Source organism: Diplotaxodon limnothrissa, linkage group LG7 (assembly GCF_057381915.1).
Source record: "Diplotaxodon limnothrissa isolate DT_005_m linkage group LG7, D_limnothrissa_male_GT1.1, whole genome shotgun sequence".
NCBI classification, from domain to species: domain Eukaryota; kingdom Metazoa; phylum Chordata; class Actinopteri; order Cichliformes; family Cichlidae; genus Diplotaxodon; species Diplotaxodon limnothrissa.
Window position 1 is genome coordinate 25,805,324 of NC_140602.1, and position 27,658 is coordinate 25,832,981.

At 39.2% G+C, this 27,658-nt stretch overlaps 2 protein-coding genes across 2 annotated transcripts; both read right to left on the bottom strand.

Moving 5' to 3' along the window:
• Window positions 1–3,458: 3,458 nt before the first annotated feature.
• Window positions 3,459–18,646, bottom strand: deaf1 (DEAF1 transcription factor). Its single transcript, XM_085357776.1, has 13 exons — window positions 18,229–18,646; window positions 15,606–15,703; window positions 15,147–15,273; window positions 14,849–14,998; window positions 10,339–10,478; window positions 9,754–9,819; window positions 9,569–9,613; window positions 8,370–8,493; window positions 7,983–8,114; window positions 5,782–6,074; window positions 5,534–5,632; window positions 4,663–4,752; window positions 3,459–3,575 (listed from the first exon to the last, which is right to left on the bottom strand). The coding sequence occupies exons 1-13, from the start codon at window positions 18,644–18,646 to the stop codon at window positions 3,474–3,476; spliced, it is 1,884 nt and encodes a 627-aa protein (XP_085213902.1). The 3' UTR covers window positions 3,459–3,473.
• Window positions 18,647–19,257: 611 nt separating this feature from the next.
• Window positions 19,258–23,470, bottom strand: bet1l (Bet1 golgi vesicular membrane trafficking protein-like). The gene is made up of 4 exons (XM_085357777.1): window positions 23,420–23,470; window positions 22,665–22,750; window positions 21,019–21,075; window positions 19,258–20,616 (listed from the first exon to the last, which is right to left on the bottom strand). Exons 1-4 carry the CDS (start codon window positions 23,436–23,438, stop codon window positions 20,449–20,451), a joined length of 330 nt encoding a protein of 109 aa, XP_085213903.1. The 5' UTR covers window positions 23,439–23,470; the 3' UTR covers window positions 19,258–20,448.
• Window positions 23,471–27,658: the final 4,188 nt, after the last annotated feature.

The window sequence follows — 27,658 nt, forward strand, 5'->3', positions numbered from 1 at the left end:
TGCCTTTACATTCAAATGAGTTCCCTCTGCTCGAGACTTGTTCTATTACTGACTAACTTTTTTAAGACTGAAAGCTGGGGGCGTGGCCACTTCGATCAATATGTGGACACTGTGTGTTGCACTTCACTTCTTGTTGGATTCACTTAATTGGACTTCTGCTGTGTTTGTGTTGCTGATGCCTTTTGGAGTTTTTTGTTTGTTTCTTTGTTTTTTTTATGGAATTATCTGATATATAACATGATGATATATAACATTATTCTTCAGATTTTAAGAATGAAATTCATGTTGCAAACACATGTGGTGTTTGTAGATGAAGATCAGATCCCCAGCAGCTAGAACACTAACCCCACGGCTTTAAAATGAGTGCACAATCCAAATGGTGATGCCAGGGTGGCTATGTCTATCTCATATATACAGTCTATGGTTATTGTGAGTGGAAATGGCCACATGTAGGTTAATATTACTGTCATGACCCAAGAAAACAATTTCTAAGCAACCATATTCAGACATGGTAAAAAGTAACAAGTACACTTTCAATTCTTAAGTTTTACACAGTAGGACATGAAAAACAAACAAACAATCATAACCTGAACATGACATATTACTCCACAATGTCATTATGTATTTAAGAATTAATTGAGGTTTGTGGTTTTATGTACAACTCTCACTTTGGGCCAAGCTTTCGCTGTCAGAGAGATGGTCACACATTTGACTCTGTAATACTTTAGGAGTTTATGACTGGATCAAATCATTGCCCTTCCACAACCCTGCTTGACAGTTGGTGTGAGATGTATGTGGTACTGGGCATTATGAGAAAAAATCATTACTTTTGGTCTCATCGCCCAAAAGGACGTTGTTCCAGAAGTCTTGTAGTCTGTTTAGATGCAGCTTTGCAAAAATAAACTGTGCTGCCATGTTCTTTTCTTTTTTTCCTGGCAAACCTTCCAACCTTCCACAAGCCATACTTGTTCAGTCTTTTTCAAACTGTACTGCCATGAACTTGTCTGCTTTTATAGAGGTGGACACACATGTTGGTGATTCGTTAGTCAAGTGCATTTGATTAGCAGCACCTGGCTGCTATATAACCTCTTAATTCCTATGGAAGCAGTATGGCTGTACTTAGGTTTTCTCATTGTTTTTGCATTTTTCTTAAATAAATAATGATACTGAGTGTTTCTTTTCCAGCCACCTTTTTCACTCACTATGTGTTTATACACCAAACTGCATTTAATTATTAGTTATTATTAACCTCTGGCTCTCTTCTACAGCACGTCTTTGTCCTGTCCTCCTCCCCCCTGCCCCCAACCGGTCGCAGCAGATGGGCGCCCCTCATTGAGCATGGTTTTGCTGGAGGTTTCTTCCTGTTAAGTGCTTGCTCATAGGGGGTCATATGATTGTCTTGATTTTCTCTGTTTTCTCTGAATTATTGTAGGGTCTTTACCTTACAATATAAAGCGCCTTGAGGCAACTGTTGTTGTGATTTGGTGCTATATAAATTAAACTGAATTGATATGAAATACAGTCTCGTGTGTTGTTCATCTGAGATTGCATTTCCTAATGTTAATATCTGATAAGGACCAGATTATCTTTATTATGTGTTATACACTCCTTAGGGTTGAAATAGGGCATTCTTACTTTTTGCTATCGCTCTATCTTGATTTCGCAATTTAGGTGTTTTCAAATCATATTTTTTCATTATGGATAATTAGATCATCCATAATGATTACCAAAAAGAATTTCACTGCGGCACCACCATGTAATTTATAACACTGCTACATCACTGCAGCAAAGGGAGATTGTAAGCCATAATGTCAGCAGAAGTAAGCTTTATAACTAGTGTTTAAGTTGCTCCTAACATCAGTCCTGACTGAATGGGGTCCCTACAGAACCTTGAACACACAAAAGAACATTATCATTATTTGATAGTGAAAAGTCAAGAAGGCCAACAGATTACATCAATCAAAACAGGCCAGGCCAACAGGGAAGGCGATTTTTTAAATCCCTCAACTCTACATTTACAGATGTGAATTTTGGCATTAAGTCAATAAAATTGCCTCGCTGTGGTTAGGCTAAGCAGTAAGTGCCAGAAATGGCTCGTTCCGTCACTATCAGTGATCAGCAGCAGACACCTGAGTGCTGCTGGGCCTGAGACCCAGCAGAATCAAATGTCATGTCCAAAATGATTAATAAGGAGTCACTCTAATATAGCAGGTAGGCTACCAACTTGTTATTAAAAAGCAAAACTCTATTTAGCTGCACATCAGGGAAATTAAAAAAGCTAAATGTGCAAAAAGAAGAGAAATGGCCTTAATGTATAAAATAACAACCAAAAAAAACCAAACAAATAACACTAGTAGTTTGCTGAACTCTTTTTATTAATCAGTGAAACACAAAGAAAAACGATCTTTACCTTTATATTTACAATTGCTTATAATACCTGTACATTCTTTCTGGACTTCAAGGGCTCTGTAGCAACAGAATAACACACATATACAAATGTAAGAAAATAATAATTTACATACATAGTTTTTGCCAGAAAAAAATCAAAACATTCAGGACAGCAGTTTTGTTTGTTTCATGTTCAAGTCACTTCATCATCCTGAATTAAAGATAGATCCTCAACTTTAAATTCTCTAAATCCTCATCAGTGATAACCAACTTTGATTCTTTAATATCAAAATATGTCATTTCTGTCTGCTGAAAAATGTTCTGCAAAGTTTTGGCATGAGGGGACTGAAACTGAAAAATTTTCCCCAAAACACATTGTTATTTAACTCTAAAAATAATTGTCTTGCGTTTCATCATCAAAATGTAGACGTCAAAAGATTGACCAACTTTCTTCTGATTGGCTCTCCCTTTCAAACAGAAGGATTCAATAGCAGGTTGCAGCAGCCAAAGCTGATTTCCTGAGATGACCATATTAGCACTTTGAAGTCTGAACTTTTGACTCACAGGGATTACTTGTACATACACTGAACCCAAAATCTGGCCACTGTGCTCATGCATACATAACAAAAAAGAAGATGTCCTCTTTAATCAGGACTGTTTTTAGAGAATAATGAGGTAAACGAGGTAAAATGGCAACAGCGGAGAGGTAACAGTGGCTGATGGAAGATATAGACCATATGACAACTGATGACACAATGTAATAAAGTCGCTAAAATATGATAGAATTAGGGACAAGATAAATTTATGATGAAAATATTAGTTAGAACCACCACTTCATTGGATACTGCTGCAATAAGACTCCTTAATACTTTTCATAAATGCTAAGTCAGTCTAGTCTAACTTCAGCTCTCACTCCATCAGTGACCTTTTTTTACATGTCAGCCTGAGAAAAAACCTTCACACTAAACTCTCTAAATACTGCTATTTTCAAGCAGGTGTGTTCTCCCAGTTTAGGTCATTCAGTCTGCAGCAGCTGTTAACCTCACTGAAACGATGCACACGCTTTTTCCTAAACTGCTACACCTTCACTTCACTTTGTCCATGTCAATGGCTGTGATTGGCTCTTCCTGCTGGACAGCCATGCCCCCTGCTGACTGAGTGCAGGTGTGTTGATGGTCCTTCCAGTCCTGTGGACAAAAGAGACGGACGTGTGAAGTGACTGATTTTGAAAATCAAGTAGCAACCTTTTGGCATGAAAAATGAAAAGAAAAATGTCAAAAACTGCCTGCAAGGCCTCAAACATGTGTTTACATTGTTAGTGCCTTTATGAACATTTTAACTGAATGATCTGACAAATAGTATGGCTTCCTGTGTGGTACAGATCATCTAGAAGTCTGTGCTTCAGTTTTAGTGGGTAAAGTTCTAGTATTGCAGCATAGTCTGACTCCATCCAATCATTTAAATCATGATTAAAAACGCACTTATTTAATCATTCTTTCCCGGTTAGTTAACGCCTGTATTTTATACTTAATTCCAATTTTATCTTTCTTTATATCTTTTTCTACTTAAAACCTGTGTGTTTTTAGCAACTTTGATTTGATATTCATTTTTATTCTTGTGTAATTAGTGCCATTGACCTGTAAGCATATTCAGTACTTTGTTAATGGTCTTATATTATTCATGTTTTAACCTGCTGTTTTATTGTGAAGAACTTTGGTATACCGTTGGTTTTTCAATGTGCTATATAAATAAAGTTGTATTGTATTGTATTGTAGTGTAGTCTATAGTCTGTTACTTTATAAAAATTATAGTGTACCTATGAGGGGATTAGTTTATGAATGCAGCTTGCTGACAATATTTGTTAACTTTAGCTGATAATTTAGGATTACCTCCAAATATGGTCACCTCTGGAAAAAAAACATGGCTGCAGCCAACACACGTATATTAAGGCTTTAAAAACCAAACCAGTAAGTTATAATATTAGCTATTTGCAAATATATCAGTAAGAAGAAACAGCAGAAACACTTTACAGGCATGTTATGAGTTTGATTTTGCACAACTCTTCAACACCCCTGTTGGAAACACGTTTGAAACCCAACAAATCCAACTACCAGCTGATTTGAATGTAACAGAGTAATCAACGACTGCTGTAACAATAAATTATTTTTTAAACTGCACTGTCATGAAAAAACATTAGTAAAGACTCATAACAAATGTCAGGGAAATCTGTCTATTTTTTGTGTGTCTGACAGAAAAAAGACAGTTGAGTCTTACCTTCCTCTGGCAAAATGTGGAGCAGTAGTTGACTTTGTGACAGCCTGTGCACTCACTCATCGCCACCCGGCCACAGTTTACGCACATCTGCTGCAGAAACAAAGCAGGAGCCTGTGAACATGATAGCTACAGCATTCAGCTCTGCAGATGATTCATCAAGAACTTTGTCACTGAGAACTCTTGTCTTGATAACTCGTTATATCTATATGTTTCTTTACAGTATATGGTATAATCCAAAAGCTTGATTAAAAAAAGAAAAGAAGACTAAAATTCTCTGCTTCCATGTGTTTTTTTTTTATATTTACACTGGAGTTTTAGATACACGAGGTGTTCAATGCAGTATTTGTGCCTCAAACTTTTGGGGTAATTTGCAAATCAGAATTTTTTAACAATAAGATGTAAATAATCTTAAAAAATGTATTCATTCCATGACCCAGGAGCTAGTTGCTATAATTACTACATTGCACCTGACCCTTTTGGCACCTCCTGCAGATGATGGGCCCACAGAATGACTGGGCCATGTGACTCATTCGGGCTCAGCCCCATGGGTTAAAGACTTTGATTACTAGGACCCTCAAAACCCTCCAACATGACAAGGTGGCAGCTGCAGGCATGAGAAGTCCATTCCATGTCAGAATAGAAGCAACAAATTAAAGTATCTCAGGGTCTTATTCATGAATGAGGGGAAAGTCGCGTGGGAGACTATTAAAAAAAACAAACAAACACCTAATTGTGAAATGTAGTGTGCTTGGAACTAAAAGTGTGGATGTCTCAGGTCACAATACTTCTTTAAGACTTGTGCTAAATAAGAAATGTAAGGAATTTCAATAATATTTTGGAGCAAGTGAGTGTGTATGTAAGCATGTCATACATTGATGATGATCTCAGTGATTTCAGTGCCCCTCTTAGCTTCAGAGTCATCTGGCTGCTGAAATGAGATCTGGTTCTGAAACGGCTGGGTAAGACCACACTAAACACGCACACACACACACACACACACACACACACACACACACACACACACACACACACACAAAACAAAGATTAAAGTCAAATCCATTTGTTGTTACTGCTGATCTAAATCTCACACCTTTTGTGTATGTGTGTGTGTGTGCTCACCTCCTTCCTGCCGCCATTACTTCTGACCCCTACAGGGTCCCCTGCAGAGTTTTTGGCCTGTTCGATCAGAGCCTTGAGCTGCTGGACATTGTTCAGCAGTGTGTTGGCCATCTCCTCCAGGTATATCCAAGTGTTCTTCTGCCCCTCGCTCACTATTGGCTCTGCTCCCCCAATAGGCCCCACATCAAGCCCAGCCACAAGCCCTGCCGATGGAGACGCCGCTGCAGCTGCCACTGCGACTTTGGCCTGAACTGGCTGATGAGCAACAGCTAACGCTGGCAATGCCGTTAGCACTGAGCGAGAGAAGAAAAGACAGCTGTGGATCTTTTTCTGCTACACTGTCTGAAATTTGCTGTTACAGTTTCATGAAAATCTGGTGTATCCTATTATTAGAATATTTCCTAAGATCAACTAAAAAAATGGATTTACAATAAAGAAATGTCCAACGTCTGAAAAGTATCTTTATGTACAAACTCAGTATTTGGCTGAATGTCTTTGCCACTAACTGCTGATTCAGCATGGTGTGGCATTGAGGTGATCAGCTTTTGGGCCTGCTGAAGTGTTTTTGAAGCCTAGGTTGCTTTGGTATCTCTCATTTGCATTTCTGGGTTGGCTGTTTCTCATCTTCCTCTTGATAATACCCAACAGGTGAGGTTCAGGTGAGGGGGATTGGCTGGCCAATCAAGCACGGCAATAAAATGATCAGAAACCAATTTGATAGCAGTTTCAAAATAAATGCGCTTTGAAATCATTTATCTAAGGCGTTTTTTATGTCTCACTTTGTGAATGTAAAAACCCAACAAGGTACATGAGTTGGAAATTACCCGTAGCGATAAATGTGCTAAAGCAGGCAAGACTCCAGCACCTTGAACTGCAGTTTACAACAGTAGTCTTCTGCTCTGCAGCCTCAGAGAGCTCAGCTTAGGTTGAACCAGCTCTCAAACAGGTTCTGGTTAGAGTGATTGACCAGCTCGCAGACAATAATCAGAGCAGAAAAAGGACCATTGTCACCAGCTGTAGTCCCAGACAATGGATTATGGATTGTCTACAGAACTGGGCAATGAGTCTCCACAAGTAGTCACACATGTGAGCTGTCTGAACTGCCTCTGTGTCCTTCACCACAAGGTTAACGAAGCAACCCAGGCCTCAGTGCTTCTGCTTGTAAGCTTTGTCATCATTTTAAGTCCACAGAATCAAATTTAATTAGATTTTTTGTACCTTTTTCTGTCAGGGTAGTAAGAAAGTAAGAGTCTACTAAAGTGTTATAGTGTAAAACACACCACCATTTACCTGTGAGAGCACTCACACACCTTTTTTGTTTCTCAAGGATGTGTTAAAACACAGTGTGTGATAGATGTCTGGTTATTTTTAGACTTGGACCTGTCTGTATCTCAGCTGGTGATGGTTTAAAACGGCCACACATTGGAAGTGTTCGAGTGATTCACTGTACTCCTTGCTTTAAGTGCAAACAGACCAAATTGTATTTTGGATGTTGATTAAAATAACTACATTCTTCTTTAATAGCAGCTTTGCACACTTCATAGGCCTGACACCTGGAGGTTTTTCATTAGTCTTGAGGTTCCACATATTCTGAGCATGTTTTGGCTGCCTTTCCTACATTTTGCAGTCAGACTCCTCCCACAGTATCTGAGCTTTTTTGATTATAAGCTTTTAAAATGTCAATGTTTTTGAGTTTTGCTGAGGTCCTTTTTTATTAAGTTAACACACAGACTACTTCAGTAAAAGAGCCACAACGGTGACATTTACTGCCATCAAGACAGTCTCCAGAAAAACAGTCAAAGCAGGCTGAATTCTGAAGGCTATCAAAAGGAAACTTCTTGTTTTTTGGGGTTTTTTTGAAATCCAAAATCAGACTGACTTGATATTGAATAAGTAAAACTGTGAAGGTGTATATTGTCGATCTAGAGTGAAATGACTTTCCATATAATAGGGTTCAAACACAAAAACAAAAATATATACATATCCTGCATGGATGTTGATTAAAACAACTAAATTCAAAACCAAACGGTTTGGTTTTCCATGCAGGATATGTATATATTTTTGTGTTTGTGGAGGTGAATAATTTCAAGGACCAATGGGCTGATTCCCACACTGAGAATTGTGATTGTTTAAGTGCCTACTCAAACAAATGCACTACAATGTACGACTGAATGAATTCTCAGTCACTCAGGGGATGGTACCTGCGGTGCTGGCAAACACCTCGCTCTGTGCCGAGCCCTCTGAGATGATGGCAGCAGCAGCGTCGCCTGTTGGCGTGCGGTCAAAGGTCAAGGTCCCAGAAGTAGTGAACTGCCCAGATGGGGACACTGTGACTGTAAGAAACAAACAGAAGTGTGATTCATGTTTGGACAACAAATAGTTTAAAGGTTGGGCTTACATTTTTTACTTTACAGATCTGATTTTGAGAACTTGAGAATAAACTTTTAATTAATAAAATTTTTCAGGAACACAAATTTAAGTACAGGAAATGATTTGAGAAGGAAGATGAATTCTAGGTCAAAACAACTATCCCTGGCTGTAAGTGCACAAAGTTACCAAATCATGAGCTGTGAGCACATGTGACCTACATGTGGTTCCCGGAGTCAACGTAATGTTCTTGGTAGCAGGAAGTTCCTTCTTGGCAGGAATGATCACAGGCTCAGTGTCCTTCTTTCGTCTCTTGTACGGGACAAAGAGGCGTACGGGGCCGGTCTGAGTCAAGCAGAAAGGGAACAGAGATAAAATCAACGCAACATCTAAGAAATCAAATGAAAGCAGAGACAACAAAATGACTGCTGATACCGATAAACCATTACTGTTTTAAAATCATGTCTGTTTTAAGATAGTCATCACTAAGTACTTACAGTTATATTTAGTTACATTTCTATTAATTTAAGTAACAATGTAAAAAAACAAATAAAAATATATATATATATTGTGCAGTAACTAAAATTATTAACTAATAATAATTGCATAAGAAGGTTTTGGTGCAAATGTTGTTGTTACTGGGATGTCTAGTGAAACTAACCTGAACAGAAAACAAAAATTCAAAATGAAGTTATTATTATTATCATACATTACTGTAAAGGGCTAAATGTTAGCGCTCTAATGTGCAGCTGTCATTTCACAAGTAACAGCAGCACAGAGAGTGCACTTGTGCTCCTGCGATGACCAAATCACCAGATTCTGGTGCAGCCTTATTTGATGTCATAGAGCTGTATCAGCTGTTCCTTTGAGTAGCTGGTGCTCAACTGATCCATTTGATTTTGTGGTACAAGATTAGAGCAATGTGTCACATGCTGCCATCTATGTGAGCATGGAGGGAACCCGAGTTAACAAAGAAAACCAATAACCATCGCGCGACACATGTTATATATGTTTAGGTTTTGAGTTTTGTTGAGCCAGTAAGGAAAGCCCAGACTGCTTTAATTTGCTTTGTTGTATATTTTTGATTCGTAGAGACTTAATCAAGAAGCCTCAAAGCTTAAATGATGCCTCAAGAAAAATTACATGTGAAGCCCTTGTGTCGCAGAAGAAGTAGCTCCCTTCTGTGTTTAAACTGGGGACTAGAAGAAGGCCTAAAAAAGAAGCCATCTTGTTTATTAATAGGCACACTGCTCTAATATTCACCCTGAGATGTGATCACAGCACAGACTGAGAGAATCATTATTATTTTGTTTAATGATAATGTATCTCCATATAGATCGCAAGATAAAGCATCTGGAAATGAAGTTATAGTGATGGACATTTACAAAAAACAAAAAAACAAAAAGAAAAAATCATTTACCATGCTGATATTTTCTTCTCCCAGAGAGTCTCCCTCCTTTGGACACTAATGATGCAAAAAATAAGACGAACACAAACAGATATTATTCAGATATTATGTGTAACATCTCAGATTATGATAATTTAAATAATTTCTAATTAACAGGCTGATTTAAAAGCTCATCAGGACTTGTCCACTTCACTCACCGCTATCAGGTCATCACAGCAGGCTGCACAGGTACAGGAGGCAGCATGGGGGTTCAAGATACGCTCCTGCAAACACAGGTTTACTGCATGAGGTTTTGCATGGACTTGGCCCACCTCCTTTTATAAACAAAGGACTAACTAGAAAAAAAGTTTTAGAACAGTAATTGTTTTCTGTGTGACTTTATCAGTCTCTCACATTGTTGTTGAGAAATTTTGGCTCACTCTTCTTTACAACGTTGCTTCAGTTCATTGAGGTTTACAGGGGTTCATTTATGCACATCTCTCTTAATGTCAAAGGCCATTGCAACATCTTGATACTTTTCTTTTTCAGCTATTCTGTTTCATATTTGTTGGTGTTCTTAGGATCATTGTCCAGCTGCATGAGCCAATCAGTCGATTTTTAGCTATCAGACAGATGGTCTCACATTTGACTCTAGAATACTTTGCTAGTTTCGTGGCTCAAGATTAGCTTAGGAAAATCCAAATTCACAAATTGGAAATGCAAATTTCTTTGCATCACACAATACAGTGCAGCACTGCAGTAGTACGATAGTGAGATAGTAGTGAAGCAGTATATTTAATTACCTGTATGAGGCAGAGCAGAGGTCTGCCAGCATATCTGATGCTCCTCTTCCAGTCTTTGCTGCTTGCTCGCCCTGCGAGACCTTCAAACTCAGTGGGAGTGTACCACTGCTGGTTGTGTTTGATGCAGCGACCTTTGCCCCCTGACAAAACACAACACTGTGAGTGTGGGCAGCAATAAAACAAGTAACTCAAAATATACACAGTATAAAAGAGTCTTGACTATAATATTTCACTCTGGATAGAAGTACCTTTGATTTTATCCCAACTACTTCTCAACACATTTTAGTGTTGGGGGCTACACCCTCTTAATGGCACAAAAATTTATTGCTCGTCCCGTCTAGCTCAACTTCATGTTCCAACCTCCTATCAAAACTCTAGCATAAAAAAAAAATTGTCCTTTTTTTTTTTTTGGCCACCTGTCCTGTTTGGTTCTTTTGCCATCAGAATTATTGTCTGAAGGCAAAGAGAGAAGCCCAACGGAATTACTTTACCAAGTGGACCATCCCTGCCTTGCCGTATTGGTCCATTTGATTGACTTTTGTTATTATTATTTATTTATTTTATTTTATTTTCAGTTGTTGCAGATGGGACAGACATGACCGGGGGGAGGGAGGTCAAGATTTACAGCGCACAGTGTTCTTTGAGGTAGGAGCCAAAAAGGGTGTAGTTTGTGTCTGTGAGCACCCGTGTGTACACCTGTGAGCATGAGCGCGCTTGTATTTAAAAGGTTCCTTCATGTAATGATCTGCTACGGCATGAAGCAGGTATAGAGGAGATCCAGGCTCCAGACATCCAGAGGCCCCTAGAGCACAAGAGACCAAGGAAGACCAACGGAGGGGCAACTGCGCCACTATCCCAGAAAGTGCTGAGGAGAGCCCCAGATGAGGGGTCACTCAGCAGCCGCGGAGCAGAAGCCAGGGGGGGTTGCAATGACGTGCCCGTGAGCTCCGCCGGCAGCCAGCTGTGCTAGAGTGACCGAGCCCCAGGCCGAGAGGCCTAGGGCACCCCACCCCGAAAGTGGCCCGAGCGAGCCCCAGGCTCCAGGCCCCGATAAGCAGCCACCAAGGAGTGAGCCGGTGCGTACCTGGACGCCCATCCCCGGACACAAAGACCCACCAATGCACCGATGTCTGAGGGCGTCTGCAACTGGCAGGGGGAGTGCTGGGGGGAGATAGGCCTCCATACCTTGGAGGGCCTGAGATGTCCCCAGAGAGGTGGCGTCTGATACCCGACCTGACATATAGACACAAACAAACAGGCACACACAGATACAAACATCCATTCCCACCCTCATGCTCTCATATGCAAATACTCAGCACTCACCCAACGTGGAGACAGACATACAGAGACACTGTACACACAATCACACTCCCCAAACGTAGTCTATACCCCAGGTCTAGGTACCCTTGCCCCTGGAGGGGGAAACTGCATCCAGACCCAGGTAGTGAATAAAAAATTGTTCTGCACCAGAACTTTAACCCGTCTTGCTACTATAACAACAATATGGTAATAAAGGCAAGCTTCTACATCATTTTGTCTATTGTGCCTCTGTATTAGCAGTGAGACAACAGTGCCATCATGAGGTCAAACAGGCAAAAGGAACACTGTCACTTGTATATAGCAAATTATAAAAAGCAAATATAGCTGAAGGAATATAGAGTGTTGTGAAAATTATTGGTAATTTCTTATTTTTCTTATTTTTAATAACATGTGTCACACATGTTTCAGGTCATCGAAACTAATTTTAATATTAGAAAAGATAAAAACAGTAAATATAAAATGCTGTTTGCAATAATGATCTAATTTATTAAGGGGAGGATATCCAAACCAACCAACATGGCCCTATGTGGAAAAAGTAATTGCCCTTTCTTGTTAAATAATGAATTAACTTTTGTTAACCACTTTTTTGGAGAGCTGAGTAAACTTTCACCAGTCACACCCAAGTATTACCAGGCCAGTTGAATTTAAAAAAAAGTCACTTAAGTAGCACCTGTCTGACAAAAATAGGCTACAAGAAAGAAGAAGTCAGAACATTTATGAATTGCCTCACATGTCTCAATCATGGTCAGTGATGATAATTCAAGAAAAAGAAAGAAACTGGAAAACAATGGTGGAAGAATATTCTGTGAACTGACCTTTAAAAATTGGAATTTTTTTGAATTTCTTTTGGTTTGTGTTCTGCTGTAGAACTAACACAGCATTTCATAAAAATACGTCATAGCAACAGTCAAGCAACGTCGTGGTGGTGCGATCATAGGTTTGCTGCTTAAGGATGGGAACAATTTGGCATAACTGATGGACTCATGAATTCTCCTCTCTACTTGAAAATCCTGAAGGAGAATGTCCAGCCATTAGCTTATGCCCTGAAGCTCAAGTGCACTTGGGTTATGCAGTAGGATAATGATCTGAAACACACCAGCAAGTAGAGCTGGGCCATATCATACCGTTCACGGTAATACCAGTATAATGTTGGGCAATGATAAGAAAATGAAATATCGCGATAGAATATGGGTAAAACCCGCATGCGCAGTGCCTTTGTTTTCATACGCACATGCCGGAAAAAGCATGGCGGTGACGGAGAATGAGAAGGGCGAAAGTGGATCATTGAATGAAACGGATGAACCAGAACTGGTTTGTAAAAATGCTGCAACTTCAGTGGTGTGGAACTGGTTTAGCTTTCGTCCATCAGATACACAACATAGCACTATTTTTGGTAGAGCATGCTAGCGGGCCGTCGTTATTACCGCGTTTTTTTAAAAATACGGCACACTTAAAATCAATCCTTTGATTTTTCTGACAATCGACAGTGCCCCTTATAATCCCGTGCGCCTTATTTTTGAATTCTGGTTGTGTTTACTGACCTCGAAACGATTTTATGTGGTACACGGTAGTGATGTGCGGATCGATACTGAAATATCGATTCTTCCGATACCAGCAATTTATGTTCTAGAATCGATTCTCATATTATAATATCGATATTTTAGTACTGTGGGGTAAATTTGTAGTTTTCCATTAAAATGAACGCAGTAGAAAGAAACTATATCATTCGGATTGTCTAATTTGGAAGGAACTACTTCCTCTTACGCCTTTCATAGTCATGTGCGAAATACGGCTGTATAAATGTGTCGCAGCCCCTAGGGTGCACACTCACAACAATGGCTGAGCGCAAACAGAGTCATGTGTGGATGTATTTTACCTCCACAAACAGCCAAGACGCGGTTTGTGATATATGTGGCAAGACAGTGAGGTGTTGTGGCAACACCACTGACCTTGTCAAACACCTCAGAGTAAATCATATCACAGAATATGATGAGCTTATGTTGAGGCGAACTGAAGAGGAGAGGGGCAGGTGCTGCTAGGGGGAGACAGACGTCTCTCGCGGAGTTCATAGTGCTGCAGGCAGGCAACATGCTCAAATAGCTCACAACTTCAGGGTTGTTGTTTTTTTATTTCTATATGATTATTCTGCATTATTAAGCAATAAAAACAAGTTGTCCTCTAATCATTATGAAGCAATATGGTTATGTTATTATTACAATTACATAATACAATTATATATTGCATTATGCAATACAATGAAACATTAAGTTTTTGTACAGAGTATCGGTATCGGATCAGTATCACCGATACCACCCTGAATTTTACTTGGTATCGGATCGGAAAGGAAATCAGTGATATCGCACATCACTAGTACACGGCGCTCGAACATCTGTTGAATGTTTTAGTACGACTTTGCTAAGCTACGAAGCCGCACCGCTTGATGGATTGTCGGAGCATTAGGGCTATCGTAGGCAGGAGCCTGGCGGAGTGATACGTACTGTGCTTCAACATAATATTACCGTATTGTGTGTGTATAACCTCTTTTTAAGTTTTGTGGATATTATACATGGTTATGCTGAGGATATGTTGGCCAATTTCCACTGGAAATGCCTTTTGGTTAAACTGTCAGCAAGGAATTTGCATTTGCAATGTTAAATTTTATATAACTTTAATGCACATAAAAAAAACAGCTGCTTGTTTAAGTGAAAATATGTTGATTTTTTTTGCACTAATAAAGTTGTGGAGTTGTAAAGTATTTTGTCTAGTGTCGATTATATCGTCAGTTATATCGTTATCACAAATTTTCAAATGTATATTGTGATAAATATTTTTGGTCATATCGCCCTGCTCTACCAGCAAGTCCACCTCTGAACTGCTCATGAGACAAAAGCAGAGTGGCCTACTCAAAGTCTGGTCTTAAATTTGACTGAGATTGTTTGGCATGTCCTTAAATTGGCCCTTCACACTCAACAACGCTATAATGTGGCTGAATTAAAATAATTATACTAAAATAAGATGGGTAAAATTCCACCACAGGGATGTGAAAGACTCGTTGCCAGTTTTTGCAAATGTTTGATCACAGTTCTAACCTACTACAACCAGTTAATCAGGAGTTTTACATCTCCACAGTAACCTGAATAACAAGATCAGCTTGACCATGTGATATAGCATGCATAGGTGTGATAATCACCTGATCCCAGTCTGTTTTTGTACAGAAGTCCGCTGGTATTCCTGCAGCGTACTGGCAGCTCATTGTTGTAAACTGAGGGATCCCAGTTGTACTTGGAGCAGGAGTCTTTGTCCTGGGGTGGAGTCAGAGGAGTGGGTGGAGTCTGTGGACCTGGGAGAAGCACAGGAGAACATAAAAAAATGCACAGATCAGACATTTCAGATTACCAGACACCTGTAGACACCACACACACACACACACACACACACACACACACACACACACACACACACACACACACACACACACAGGGGTGTACCTGATGTGATGGTGGCAGCGGACTTGAGGCCAGCTGCTTCCACGATGCTGCCGTCAGTGTGAACCACAATCAGAGTAGCCTTCTGGGTACTGAGACCTTCACCCAGCTGGAGAGTGGTCCTGCCGCTCTGTGACAGATGTGGAAGGAGTACATACACTCATAATCATGGAGCAGCATAAGAGGTATGAGAATATGTTGATGTTTTAAAAAACTACTCGAGTAGTCAGCAGGGAAGCCCATGTGATTTTGTGAATTAGGTTCTAATAATTAACGCTACAGTGCTAACGTGCACAAATGAATCAGTTCTGTGCTGAGGACATTTAACATTAATTGGTTTTTATTCAACGTCACCTCAATTTTCTGTAAATAATGTCATAAGATACTGTTTATCATCATCAAAATGTGATAAATGGCAAAAATAGAAGGGGAATGGATCTAGTCAAGTGTGTGTTAATCTACCAGCACGTGTTCAGGGAGACTCCCAGATGTGGCGACTGTTGTGGTGAAAACATTGTCCTCTGTCGCATGAACGCCACCCACTGTAACTGCCGTCACATCTGATCAACAACAAGAAATTTCATCGACACATAAACCTCCAGATTAGCAGGAATACAGTATGAATAAAAATATAACTACAAAGGAGGATTACAATAATAATGACCTAAAGCAGGTAACATAGAAAACAATAAACACTGGTATTACCAGAATCAGAAGACTCGTCTATTATGTGCTTATGAGAATGAATGATTTTCATCTATATCAGTCATGGTACTGGATGTCTTGTTTTGTTTTTTAGTCTTTGTTGCTCCGTTTGCTTCTTGTTTTTCTTTTGCTGCTTGAACTTTTTCTTCACAGTAATTTAGTATTTTGTTGTGTTAGTTTTGCTATCTAGTTTCTGTTCATTACTACAGTTTGCTAGTACTCTATTTCTCTTTTTTCATTCACCCCCCTCCCCATGTTCCCTGTGGTCTGGTTTAGCTTCCGTCTCTGTGCCCAGTGTTCCCATGTTCAACTTTTTCTGTTTTATTTTGATAGTCTCTTGCGCATTGTGTTCAGCTCTACTTCCTCCTCTGACCCATTGTGTGATTGTCTACACCTGTGTTAGCTTAGCTGTCTCTAATCCCCCCATTACCTTGTGTATATACATAGTTTTAGTCTGACTGTATTCACGTTGTACTGTTTTCCTGCCTGCCTCAATCCCTATATTTTCTTGCCATTTGGATTCCATTCTGAGAACTCTGTTTTGATTTACTCATTCTAGCCCAGTAAATAGCTTGTTTTGTTTTTGAATCCTGCCTCCAGGTCCTCACTTTTCACACTCCACACCATAACATTACTCTCAGGCTTTAAATAATAAAGTTTAAGCAGAAGGAAATGAACAGATGGATGAGGGGAAATATTATACTTGGGACAAATACATGATGAGTCATGTCTGTGGTATATGTTACTGATATGTTACAATTTTCGGCTGGAATGTGGCATCGCACACAACGGTGTGTCCGTAATCGGAAAATCGGTTCGAGCCCCGGCTCGGACAGTCTCAGTCGTTGTGTCCTTGGACAAGACACTTCACCCGCTGCCTACTGGTGGTGGTCATAGGGCCCGGTGGCGCCAGTGTCCGGCAGCCTCGCCTCTGTCAGTGCGCCCCAGGACAGCTGTGGCTACAATGTAGCTTGCCATCACCAGTATGTGAATGTGTGTGTGAATGGGTGGATGACTGGATGTGTAAAGCGCTTTGGGGTCCTTAGGGACTAGTAAAGCGCTATACAAATACAGGCCATTTACCATTTACCATAATGAGCTGCCTGACCCATACACCCTCACCAATTCCACTGGACTAGAGTACTGTTAATCTCCCAAATCTCTCATCATGACAGGGAACAAAAGACTGCATCTAAAGAAGAGATTTTGAGTGTCCTTGAATAACTATTCCTGAAGACTATTTAAAGAAGTTAAAAGAAAGCTTCCTTAAAGATATTCATACCAAATATTGACTTTTAAAATCATCAGAATTATAAAGACTTTAGTTTTGCCTTATGTACACAGTATTTCCATGTTTGTTTGTACGTTTCAATAAACTACTGCACCCATTTCCCAAACAAAATATAAAGAAGGGTTGGCTCAAGATTTTGCACAATCCTGTAGCTAACTGGAACTATTAAAGAAGTAGAAGGTAAAAGGACAACTCTTTACTTTTAATCATTGATAACATGGTGAAAAGATCATGTTACATGTTTGCTCATGTACACTTGGCTGAAAATCAAGTATTTTATTGTAGTATCCATCTGAAGCTTTCACATTTTTACTTTTTAACGTTCCGTGGGTTTCACCAGATCAGGGTAACACAGTATTTTCATACTAAACACTAAATATGCTTTTACAGTATCTACTGCTGAATTTAAATGGAATTTAAAATGTGAAATGTGATTGAGATACTACGTTTTATTTGTTTGTTTTTTTGTCTTTAGCATTTGTATAAATATATGTGTATAAATTTTGTATTTTGAGTTTGCATTGCTGCTACATTGGCTGAGTCTCCCTTGTGCAGACTCAGTATATAATGTATATAATTCTAAATAAAGAAACTTTATTAGATCAAGCATGTTTTGATGCTACCACTTAGTTTAGCACTTTGCAATGCAATCTTTCCACAACACAAAGACGTTTAATCTCATTAGCAGGGTTAGTTTCAACAATAACAACATTTGTATGAGGGCAAAAGGATGTACGTGAGATTGAAAATCAGTATTTTCTATACCTGTCTTCCCCACTGCATTTATTATTGGTTTTGCATTGGCCCCTATCCCATGTTTGTGGTTTCCTCGGTGTTTGCCACCTGGGCCACCCGAGTTTTTTTTTTTTTTTTAAACACATCTTCAAGCGTCTCTCTTATGAATCACTAACTTTTCTGAATAATAAATAATGTATTCGGCAGATAACAATGTTCTCCCCGTTTAAAGCAGTGCCCGTACATAAACAGTGTTTGGTTAAGAGGCAGCTGGTGCTAACGTTATTATCTCAGTTTGTGTTTTAGCGCCACCTCGCACAGCAGCGGCCTGCTGCTAACTGTAGCCCGTGTTACCTGCAAAGGCAGCCTCGGCCTCGTCTGGGTTCGGTAGGGACTCGGCTCCTAAGCCGATGTTTCCCGGTTCCGCCATCACAGCCATCGTGGTAACTTCGGCCTCCGACTCGGTATCCGAGCCCACTCCCTCCACCGGCGGCTCGCCGATGGGCGGTTCATCCAGCCCGAGCGCTTTCGTTGCCGAGTCCGCTTCGTCCATTCCTCCCTCGAACGACAAGAGCCGAAAGTCACCGAGAAAGGACGTCGGGCAGAGTGGGTTCGACCTCACCCGAGCCCTGTACGGAGCAGACAGAAATCTCCGCAAACGGAACTGTTTACGGGTAATCTTTAAAATGTTCTCAAAAAATTCAGGTAACCACAAAGGACTCGACTCAGCTAATACGGAGAGAGGAGGGCTTCCCGTTCTTTGTATTTTCATCAAGTCTGGAGAAGGAGATAACACCGGAAATTGCCGAAAGAACACGAACCAACCCGAAAGGACACAGCACTACAGGCACCCCATACAAATGTTTATATTAGATGTGTTCATTTTCTTGTTTTGCTCAGAAATTCTTTTAAAAATGTACATTTTTTGTTCTTGATGTAATTGTATTTGGTGTACTGTTGTTCGTAGTGTTTACCTGCTGTGTTTGTGTGCTGCTGACTATTTTATGGTAACAAAAAAACTACTTAAAATATTGTGAAGTTGTCTAATGAATGTTTTATTTCTTTTCATTTGATCATCAATTTTTTTTTTTTTTTTACACACTATGGTTCTGAAAATATGCGTATTTAATTAAAATAGTATTATTAATCTGTAGCAGTGCCCATAACTACCAGAACTTAAATAAATTATCCTCAACATTTTCTACAATTTAAATAATTTATTAGATCTGTATTAATGATTTCTTTCACCCATGCTCAACTATAAGAAAATAATATAACTTTCAACTCTTCAAGAATTACAAATATCTGTTTCAGTGACTGAAAGTGGAAGAAAAAAGAAGCAAAGAAAATGATATGAATATTCTTGTAACCCATCAACAGGATAGGATAGGTCCCAACATTTCTTATAATTATAAAAACAGTCTGGATTGCAAACATACTGAAAGGATGGCTAATAACATATGAACATGTCAAAAGTCTTAAGAGCTATCTTTCAAAATGCAGTGACAAGACCAAGACCAGCCAAAAGCAGATGGTACCACTTTTTGTACTAGTGGGGTGGACTGATTAGTTTTAGTGCCCCAAAATAATGAATATATGCATGTTTGACCTTCATATGTTTGCCCTAGCAGTAACAAACACAATTAATTTTGGACAAATTAAAAATTGCTATATTTTCCACATATAAAACTTTTTGACCTCTGCCTCGTCAGTCATTTCCTTCCTTGCACTTCATTGTGAGACAGTAGGAAACACTAAACATAGATAGAGAGAAATGTCAACATTGCAGAGCATTACACTGACTAAAATCGCAGATTATTTCCCAGTTGTTGACTTTAGTACAGTCGGACTCTTGATTCAGTTTCCCTCTTGTTGTGACTCATTTATGCAGGTGAATGTGGTAATATAGCATAAATATAGACCACAAATCACAGGACACTGAACACAAGTCTTATGTTAATGTATTATGCATGTAATTTTAATGTGGTGGCTTACTGGTGTTTGGACTAAACACAGCACCACCATTTCTATATTTTCTGTATTTTCTCCCTCCTGCATGACAAATATGTGCCTAATACTTACAGTGTTGTATGTTTGTGATGCATTTTGGCTGTTAGATGTTTTTGTATGTGACAAGAACTGAAACAAGATGGACTCGGAGGAAGATAAACAAGCTCTAGGTGTGAAAACTCAAACTGATTTTTTGGAAATTTTCTCCTGATTGACAGGTTCATCAATCAATTAAACTCGGATATGGTGAATGACATTCCCACCTCCCGAGTGTCCGGGCTCTGTTGTCTTCCAACCAAATCAGGACTTGCTGCTGCAGGATGGGACGTACTCATAGCCAACTCAAAGATCCCAAAGTTCAGGCGTCTCATTGATGTGACCACGTCCACTACAGTTTCCTCCGGTGGGCTGACTGACACCTCCAACTGGTCAATCCAATTTTGCCTACGTCGTGCTTTCTTTCTTTGGTGCAAAATAAAAAAAAGTCTTTATTTAAATCAGTTTTGACATTACAGTCTAAAGTCTCAGCTCCATATCAGAGCCTGGCTGATCTTGTTTTCCCAGTTATTGGTGGATCCTGGACACCAGGTAGTAAAGAACAAGGAAGACCAGGACCATCCCCATGGAGACGTAACACAGGATACGGCGGTTGTCTCGTCCTGATCGGACCATGGTGGAGAAACGTTTCACACTGCCAGTGAGCAGGCCTGTCGCACTCATGAAGTTTGAGTCCTAAAAGAAAGAGGAGATAATTCTTTAATAATTCACAATAAATTGACCTAAGAGAAAAAATAAAACAGCCTATATTTGAGATAGTATTGATTTGTACTTATATAATGTGCACTCTGTTTACCAAATGAATCAATCCACACAGATTCTGACAATCAACACAGTGCTAATTTTTTATACTGGGACTTTATAAAAATGTTTCCTGAATGTTAGGTCCCAGTGAAACCTGTAGATTGAACAATTCACTAAACAGTTCAGAGGAGCCATCGTGAAAATACAACAGGGTGAAACTCAGTGAATATTTAAAACAATATTCTCATTATAGACAAATGGGAGAAATTAAAATGTCAGTTCTTTTTTACTAAAAGCTTAACTATATTTGTGTTTAAGGCAGGAAACGCTCACCATGCCATCCAGGTACTCATTCTGATCGTCCACTTCTCTGTCGATGTCGTAAGCCAACTGCGAGATACAGAGACAAGAAGATGATCAAGTTATTTGTAGAAGTCTGACTGTGGCAGACCAGCAAACTGTCAAAACGTTTACTTTTATGGAGGCCACTTTCACTTTCACCCGGGTGCTACTTACTCTCTTAATTCCTATGACATATGTTCTTGCTCACCTGAGGTTGAATTTAAACCATTTTGAAACCTGTAAGGACTATTACTTTTTATTTTAGATTATTTTTATCATGTCCTAAAATGTGAAATCTCATGCAAAAATGTACTAATAAGCAATCACTTGTAACAAGTGAAGTTTTAAATCATCTCAGGGTTAGACTACAGGCAGAAGAAAGAACATGAGAGCAGATTCTGAAAAGCGAATGGCACAGCAGAGGAAAATGTAGAACAGGAAAGCAAACATCTTCTTGGTTACCCTTTATCCTTTTAGGCTGTTGCTCTGTCACTGAGTACCTAACCAGCTTAGCGCAGATTGGAAGATGTCCAACTAAACAGGACGTTGTAGGGATTTAAAACACAACTCTTTGCTAAAAACAGACACGACTCATTTGTCAAAGTCTGTGAACATGCATAAAATATTTTCTGGATCCCCAAAGAGGTTTGAATCGGGGACAATTTCTACAAGATTTAAACCAATTATGAGTCATTTATTTAAGCATAACAGAAATTTTGAATCAGTCTAAAAATAACAGTAATCTTTATAGATGTCTTGTCAGTATAGTAGGCAGACTAATTGTCTTGACTCTATGTAAACAAGTTGTTTTCATTAGTGTACAGTAAATGCCCAGAGGATTGTTCTGAACCAGGAAGAGCCTGAAGCTTGGTGTGAGAAAATCTTAATATCATGTAACTATGTAGAAGTGCCTGATGGTGTCCCATCTTACACTGGAGGCACTGGTTGTACAATTTTCAAATTTTCACAATGCTGTACATTTATTAATAAAAGACAACCATTACACCAGTGATGCATTTGGTTACACATTTGCTGTGTAATGCATTTGCTGCAACAACTTCTACTGTTATAACGGCACATCACTTTTTCTCAGCTAATATATACACTAACTTACTGTAAGTTACATATCTACTTTTTAATGCACAGGTACAATACACAATCTGCACTTTTCTAATTATTCTAAATATTCTTAACTATTTAAACATCTTTCAGTATCCTGCTCTGTTTGCACACTATCTGTATGCTAATTTTAACAACTGTACTGTACTCTGCTCTGGTAACTATTGTCCATGATGTAAATATGTAAATATTGTGTTTTCTGTTCGGCGTCCTGTTCTTTTTGTATATGTATGTTTTTTGCTGCTGATACAACCAAATTTCCCCTTGTGGGACAATTAAAGGATTATTCTATTCTATTCTACACCTGAAATTCTTACAAGCAATAAGCCATGTATCAGTACATTAAATAACAAAACTGGCTGTGTTTGGCATAATTAATAATTCTGATTCTGGGAACTGACAGCTTTACTTATAATTAAAACTAAGTACATTTGACAGCAGTAACCTAGTAACTACAGACCAGCTGATTTATTAATCAGACTGGTCGCTGAAGGGGACGGTTGTTGGTTGTTACCCACAGATTTCAGTCTGGACACTTTGTTGGCCAGGTTCTCTGCCAGCCGTTTGTTTTCAGCATCGAGCACATCATCCACAGAGCCATGGCCTGGACAAGCACAAACACCGTGGATTAGATATGACACACAGGATCTGAATGTTCCTTGAATTGTTATGTTTCTGTTGAAAACCGCAGATAGACCTCATAAGATTTTGCCAAGCACATAGTTCTGAACACATAACTTCTTAAAGAATAGGTAATGTTTCTAATTTTCGGTTTAAATCAACAGGAAACAACACGTTTTCATCAATGATTTTGATATCAGCATGATCTGAGTGTGGAGCAGAGTCTCTGCTGAAGGGATGTTCTTTATAAATCCAACCCTTTAAGCTAAGCACGGAATAACGACGTGAAGTAAACTTACAACACTGCCGAGGAGTATTACTTATCCCATATTTGGGAAACTAATAAGATACTACTACTACTACTACTACTAATAATAATAATATCACTTTTTATCACCCTTCAGAGAGGCAGATGCTTCTTTAGAGGGCGATAGCAATTGATATGAAACTTACAAGGTAGCCTTGCTTTTTGCTAATATTTAAGTATGTCAGAGCTAGTTAGCTTAGCTCTTGAGATTTGGGTGTTATACGAGCAAATGATACTTAAAAATAACATTTTAAAATGTACCACCCAGCTGTAACATCATCTCTAAGCTGACACAAATAACACACAACTGAATATTTGGAAGTGAATACGTGTCAAAACATTTACCTCTGTTCCACTCCGCCATGTTGCTTGTTGCTGAATGACGTCACAATCAGCTGTTCACGTGGCGGACACGTGACTGCCTTTCTTCTTCGTCGACTACGTTAAGGTTTTTTGTTTTTTTTTCGACAACGTTAAGGTGTCGTTAGTATTACCGCTTCAATGACGACAGAAGACTCCAAAATAGTTCTCGCCTTCTTTGTGTTTATGCATTACACTAGCTGAGTACTGATGCCTTAACAAAGACTTTAAGCATATACCACACAAAAAGGGGAATAAATGAAGAGTGGAAAAACAAACAACAACAATAACATCAACAATAATACCTTTATTTGTGTATCACTTTTTAAAGAATACAGTCCTATCATACAGACTCATTAATAGCCATCCGGTCAGACGTCCATTCTAACATACATACTTAACTTACACACAAATAGATGCAAACTAAGGTCGAATAATGGTAAATGGCCTGTATTTGTATAGCGCTTTACTTAGTCCCTAAGGACCCCAAAGCGCTTTACACTACATTCAGTCATCCACCCATTCACACACTGGTGATGGCAAGCTACATTGTAGCCACAGCTGTCCTGGGGCGCACTGACAGAGGAGAGGCTGCCGGACACTGTTGCCACCGGGGCCACCGGGCCCTCTGACCACCACCAGTAGACAACGGGTGAAGTGTCTTGCCCAAGGACACAACGACCGAGACTGTCGGATGGGGAAATCATTATGAGAACACTAAAATATATATAAAAAATGTTTTCGGCAGTTGTTTAAAACAAATTACGGATTCAGCTGATCAGGTAAAATGTGACCATTATGCTGAAGGTTATTACAAAGTTTGGGCACTATTGCCTCAAAAACGGGATCGTCTCTGATTCTGATTTTAAAGTAAAAGCGTGGGACATTTAGCAGACTTTGATCAGGTGATCTGCAACGATAGGGTCTCAGTAGCTCCGATAATATAAGCAGGGCCCTCCTCATGTGGCTGTTTAAAATCTGCAGAAGTGTCTGTTTTATCCACAAGAGGTCGCTCTTTCTGTCCTGCTTAGGGTAGTTACTTTACTACTTGTGTCTCACAGTACCTGTTTTCAATTTAAAAACAAACAAACAAACAAAAAAAAAACCTGTTTTCAATTTACAAAACGTAGATGTTTGTAATATAAACATGATAAAAACTACATCTAAACAAAGAAAATTATTAATGTATTTTAACAGTTTTATGGTGCAATCCATGCAAAATACCCCAAATTACGTGATTGTAGTTTATCTAAATGTGAAAATTTATAAATATTTAATTTATTATTCACAATTATGAGCTGTATACTGTCAGTTTAACAAAATAAAAGCACTGATGGTGTCACTTTGGGAAACTGTAGAGATAGCCATTCTTCAACACAGCCACTCTCTTAGGCAAGCTTTCTTGTAATTTCTTTAAGTAGTCTTCAGGAATAGCTCTCCAGTTTGCTTGAAGGACAGGCAAAGCTTTAAAAATTGTATTGAAGTGTTAAATAGCTGTCAAGTCTTTACTGTACGGCCTGTACGCCCCGTTTCTGTTCAAACATGAATGCACACTAGTGCACAAAGCAAGGTCCACAAAGGCATGGATGACAGAATCTGATTTGGGAGCACTTGCCTGGCCTGAACAGAGTCCTGACCTCAAAGATAGAACATCTTTGGGATGTTGCTTCCAGGTCAATCATGCTAGGCTCATCAATTGTTTAGGGCAAGGTTTCCTCTTTCAGTAGCCTCTTATGACTCATGTTAAGACTACTGGATGCACTGTCATATTTATTTTCAGTAATCAATTTCGATACGAATAGAAAAAATGTGACCCTGCCCCAAAGTAAGGTTTTAAAAGGCTTTTCCCACTCAAAGTTATTGCTCTGATTCCACAGTGCCCCCTCTCCCCCCTCCCTTTTTCATACTGGTGAGTGTTTCAAGTCACCTTCCTGGTTGGATGGGCTGTGGGAATTTCTGAAATGTTATTTTTAGATCTGCTAAAATGAAATATAGGCATTCTTGAACGCCACCCAAAAAGCTCTAAACCACCCAGTGGTCTACATAAATCTTAGTTATAATTGTTTTAGCAATTAGCTTGACTAGCATAACTTTGAAAATATTATTAAAGGAGATTTAATAAAAAAAAAGTATTCAAATGACATTTTGCTTTATGTTTGTAGCAACAAAAACACAAGTGACAAAACAATATTTGGGCTTTATCTAAATTAACTTTCGTTTCAACAGTCACCAGGGCATATAAACTTTGTGATAGAATTTCAGTCAAATTTTATTAAACAGTGTCCCCAAATTGTCATGTTGATTGTTACAATGATTTTTTGCTTCTGGTTTTGATTTTTAGTGTTGTTTTAGTACCTTTAACTTTTTGTGGTATCATTGCATTTTTGTTTTTCACATTATTGTTCCAGTCTTTTTAGGGTTTCTACTGTCTCTGTATCATGTAGGATTCTTCTTGCCTCATGTTTTGTTCCTGTCTTATAACAGTTGGTTTTTTGGTGTTTATTCTCTGGGTTTTGCCTTCTTTCAGTCTGATTGTTGTTTATTTCAGATCTTTCAGATGTTTACATACCTCATCATGGGCATTAGAGTCACAGGCCTTTGTGATTTCTCTGACTGCCTCTTTTTCCAGGATGGATTGATTGTACAGCATACATCTTTAATGACATAGCATACATCACACATCAGAAACTGGTACAATTTCACATTTATTTGGGATTTTCTATAGTCCACACATGGTATACATACAGGCTCAAATGTATAAATATACTCAAATATTTCAAAAGACGGAGTTCTAGAGAATAGTTTTATGGTCAGACAAGACAATGGTGAGCTATCTGACTAAGGTACAAGAGGTCAGAGGAGTAAAGGAGTAAATTATGCTCTGACTTTTTTTTCCAAGCTTCCTGTGGTAGTGGTACATTTCACAGTGGATGAAATAATGAAGTGGGAAGACTACCTCCAAATTCTTTAGCTTCACCTCATACTTGTACATTCAGTTCTTCCCTTTTAAATCCCTCAAAGATATATGCTTCCTTCCCCCCAAAAAAACTCAAAAAAAGAAGAAAAAAAAGAAGTTCAAAGAAATAATTAAAACCCCCAAATTACCAAAATTTGGGGGTTTGCTCATGATGGGTAAACTTCTGGCCTGTACCTTCTGCACAGCCCTGGTTTTGCCTTTGTCAAAGTAGTCTTTGATTTCTTTTCTGTGTGTTGTGTTCTGTTTGTTTTTCCTTTCATGGCTCGTCATGGTTGTATGCAGAGAATATAGAAACATTTTGATCAACTGTGGTTTTTGTTAAGCAGTGAATCCAGAGCTTTGGTCTTAGTAGTCCATCACTGATCTGTCGAGCCAATCCTTAAACTACTGCTGTGTAGACCTCTTTAGAGTGTGGGGTCAAAGATCATGTTAGATCAAAACAAAAATACTAGAACGTAAATACGAAAGAGTGATATTATCCTGTGTGTGTGTGTGTGTGTGTGTGTGTGTGTGCACACTCAGTTAATCCTTCTATGTCATTGTGTACTGTAATCCGTGTGTGTGCGCGTGTGTCACATGACGTCATCATGCATCATTGCTGCTCAGGGTGATGAAGTGTGTGTAACAAAGTGAAAAGACCACAGTAGAGCAAACAGTTGGACTGTTTCATGGAATTCTCCATGAGAAGTCGTGCTGATGGTTATGTACTGAACTACTTTCCTTTGGGGCTGCAGTTGGTTGTCAGGCTGTAACGTCCGACCACTTGCATTCACCTTCACAGTTTGGTCTGTTTAGATCTAATTGGTTCATCTCAGCAGGAGGAGTCTCAGTGCTATATGTGGACTCAATGCGCACCCTTTCTGGAGTATGAAGCACAGCAGCAGCAGGTTTAGATGGGGTGTGTGTGTTGACCTGGTGAGTGTACGTCTACTGTGTGCCTTTCAGTCAGAGGATGCAGCAGGTGTAGACGTAGTTCGTGTGTGGACTTGGCATGTCGCTCTCAGCAGGAGGAGCTGCAGCAGCGGTCTCTCTGGCACTCAGTGAAGCCACAGATTGTCTAATTAGATTAAGCGAGGCTTTCCTCAGATAATCATTCAGCCAGCTCCTGTTTTTTCCTCTGATAAAGAGAGCTGTTTGAAACTGCGAGCTTGCTGAAGGTCACGCTGAAAAAGGACCAGTTTGGGTAGTAAACTGGGGTCTTGGTGCTGTTCTGCAGACTGCCCGCTGAGGAGCTGTCTCCGGGTTAT

What these genes read in the sequence shown, in the direction of transcription:
- deaf1 (XM_085357776.1), bottom strand. Translation starts at nt 18,646, where the DNA reads ATGAAAATACAAAGAACGGGAAGCCCTCCTCTCTCCGTATTAGCTGAG. An exon ending in GTAATGGCGGCAGGAAGGAG is followed by an intron (nt 5,633 to 5,781) that starts GTGAGCACACAC and finishes GTGCGTGTTTAG; the next exon opens with TGTGGTCTTACCCAGCCGTT. An exon ending in CCACATTTTGCCAGAGGAAG is followed by an intron (nt 3,576 to 4,662) that starts GTAAGACTCAAC and finishes TTTTGTCCACAG; the next exon opens with GACTGGAAGGACCATCAACA.
- bet1l (XM_085357777.1), bottom strand. An exon ending in AAGTGTCCAGACTGAAATCT is followed by an intron (nt 21,076 to 22,664) that starts GTGGGTAACAAC and finishes TGTATCTCGCAG; the next exon opens with TTGGCTTACGACATCGACAG. An exon ending in ATGAGTACCTGGATGGCATG is followed by an intron (nt 20,617 to 21,018) that starts GTGAGCGTTTCC and finishes TCTTTCTTTTAG; the next exon opens with GACTCAAACTTCATGAGTGC.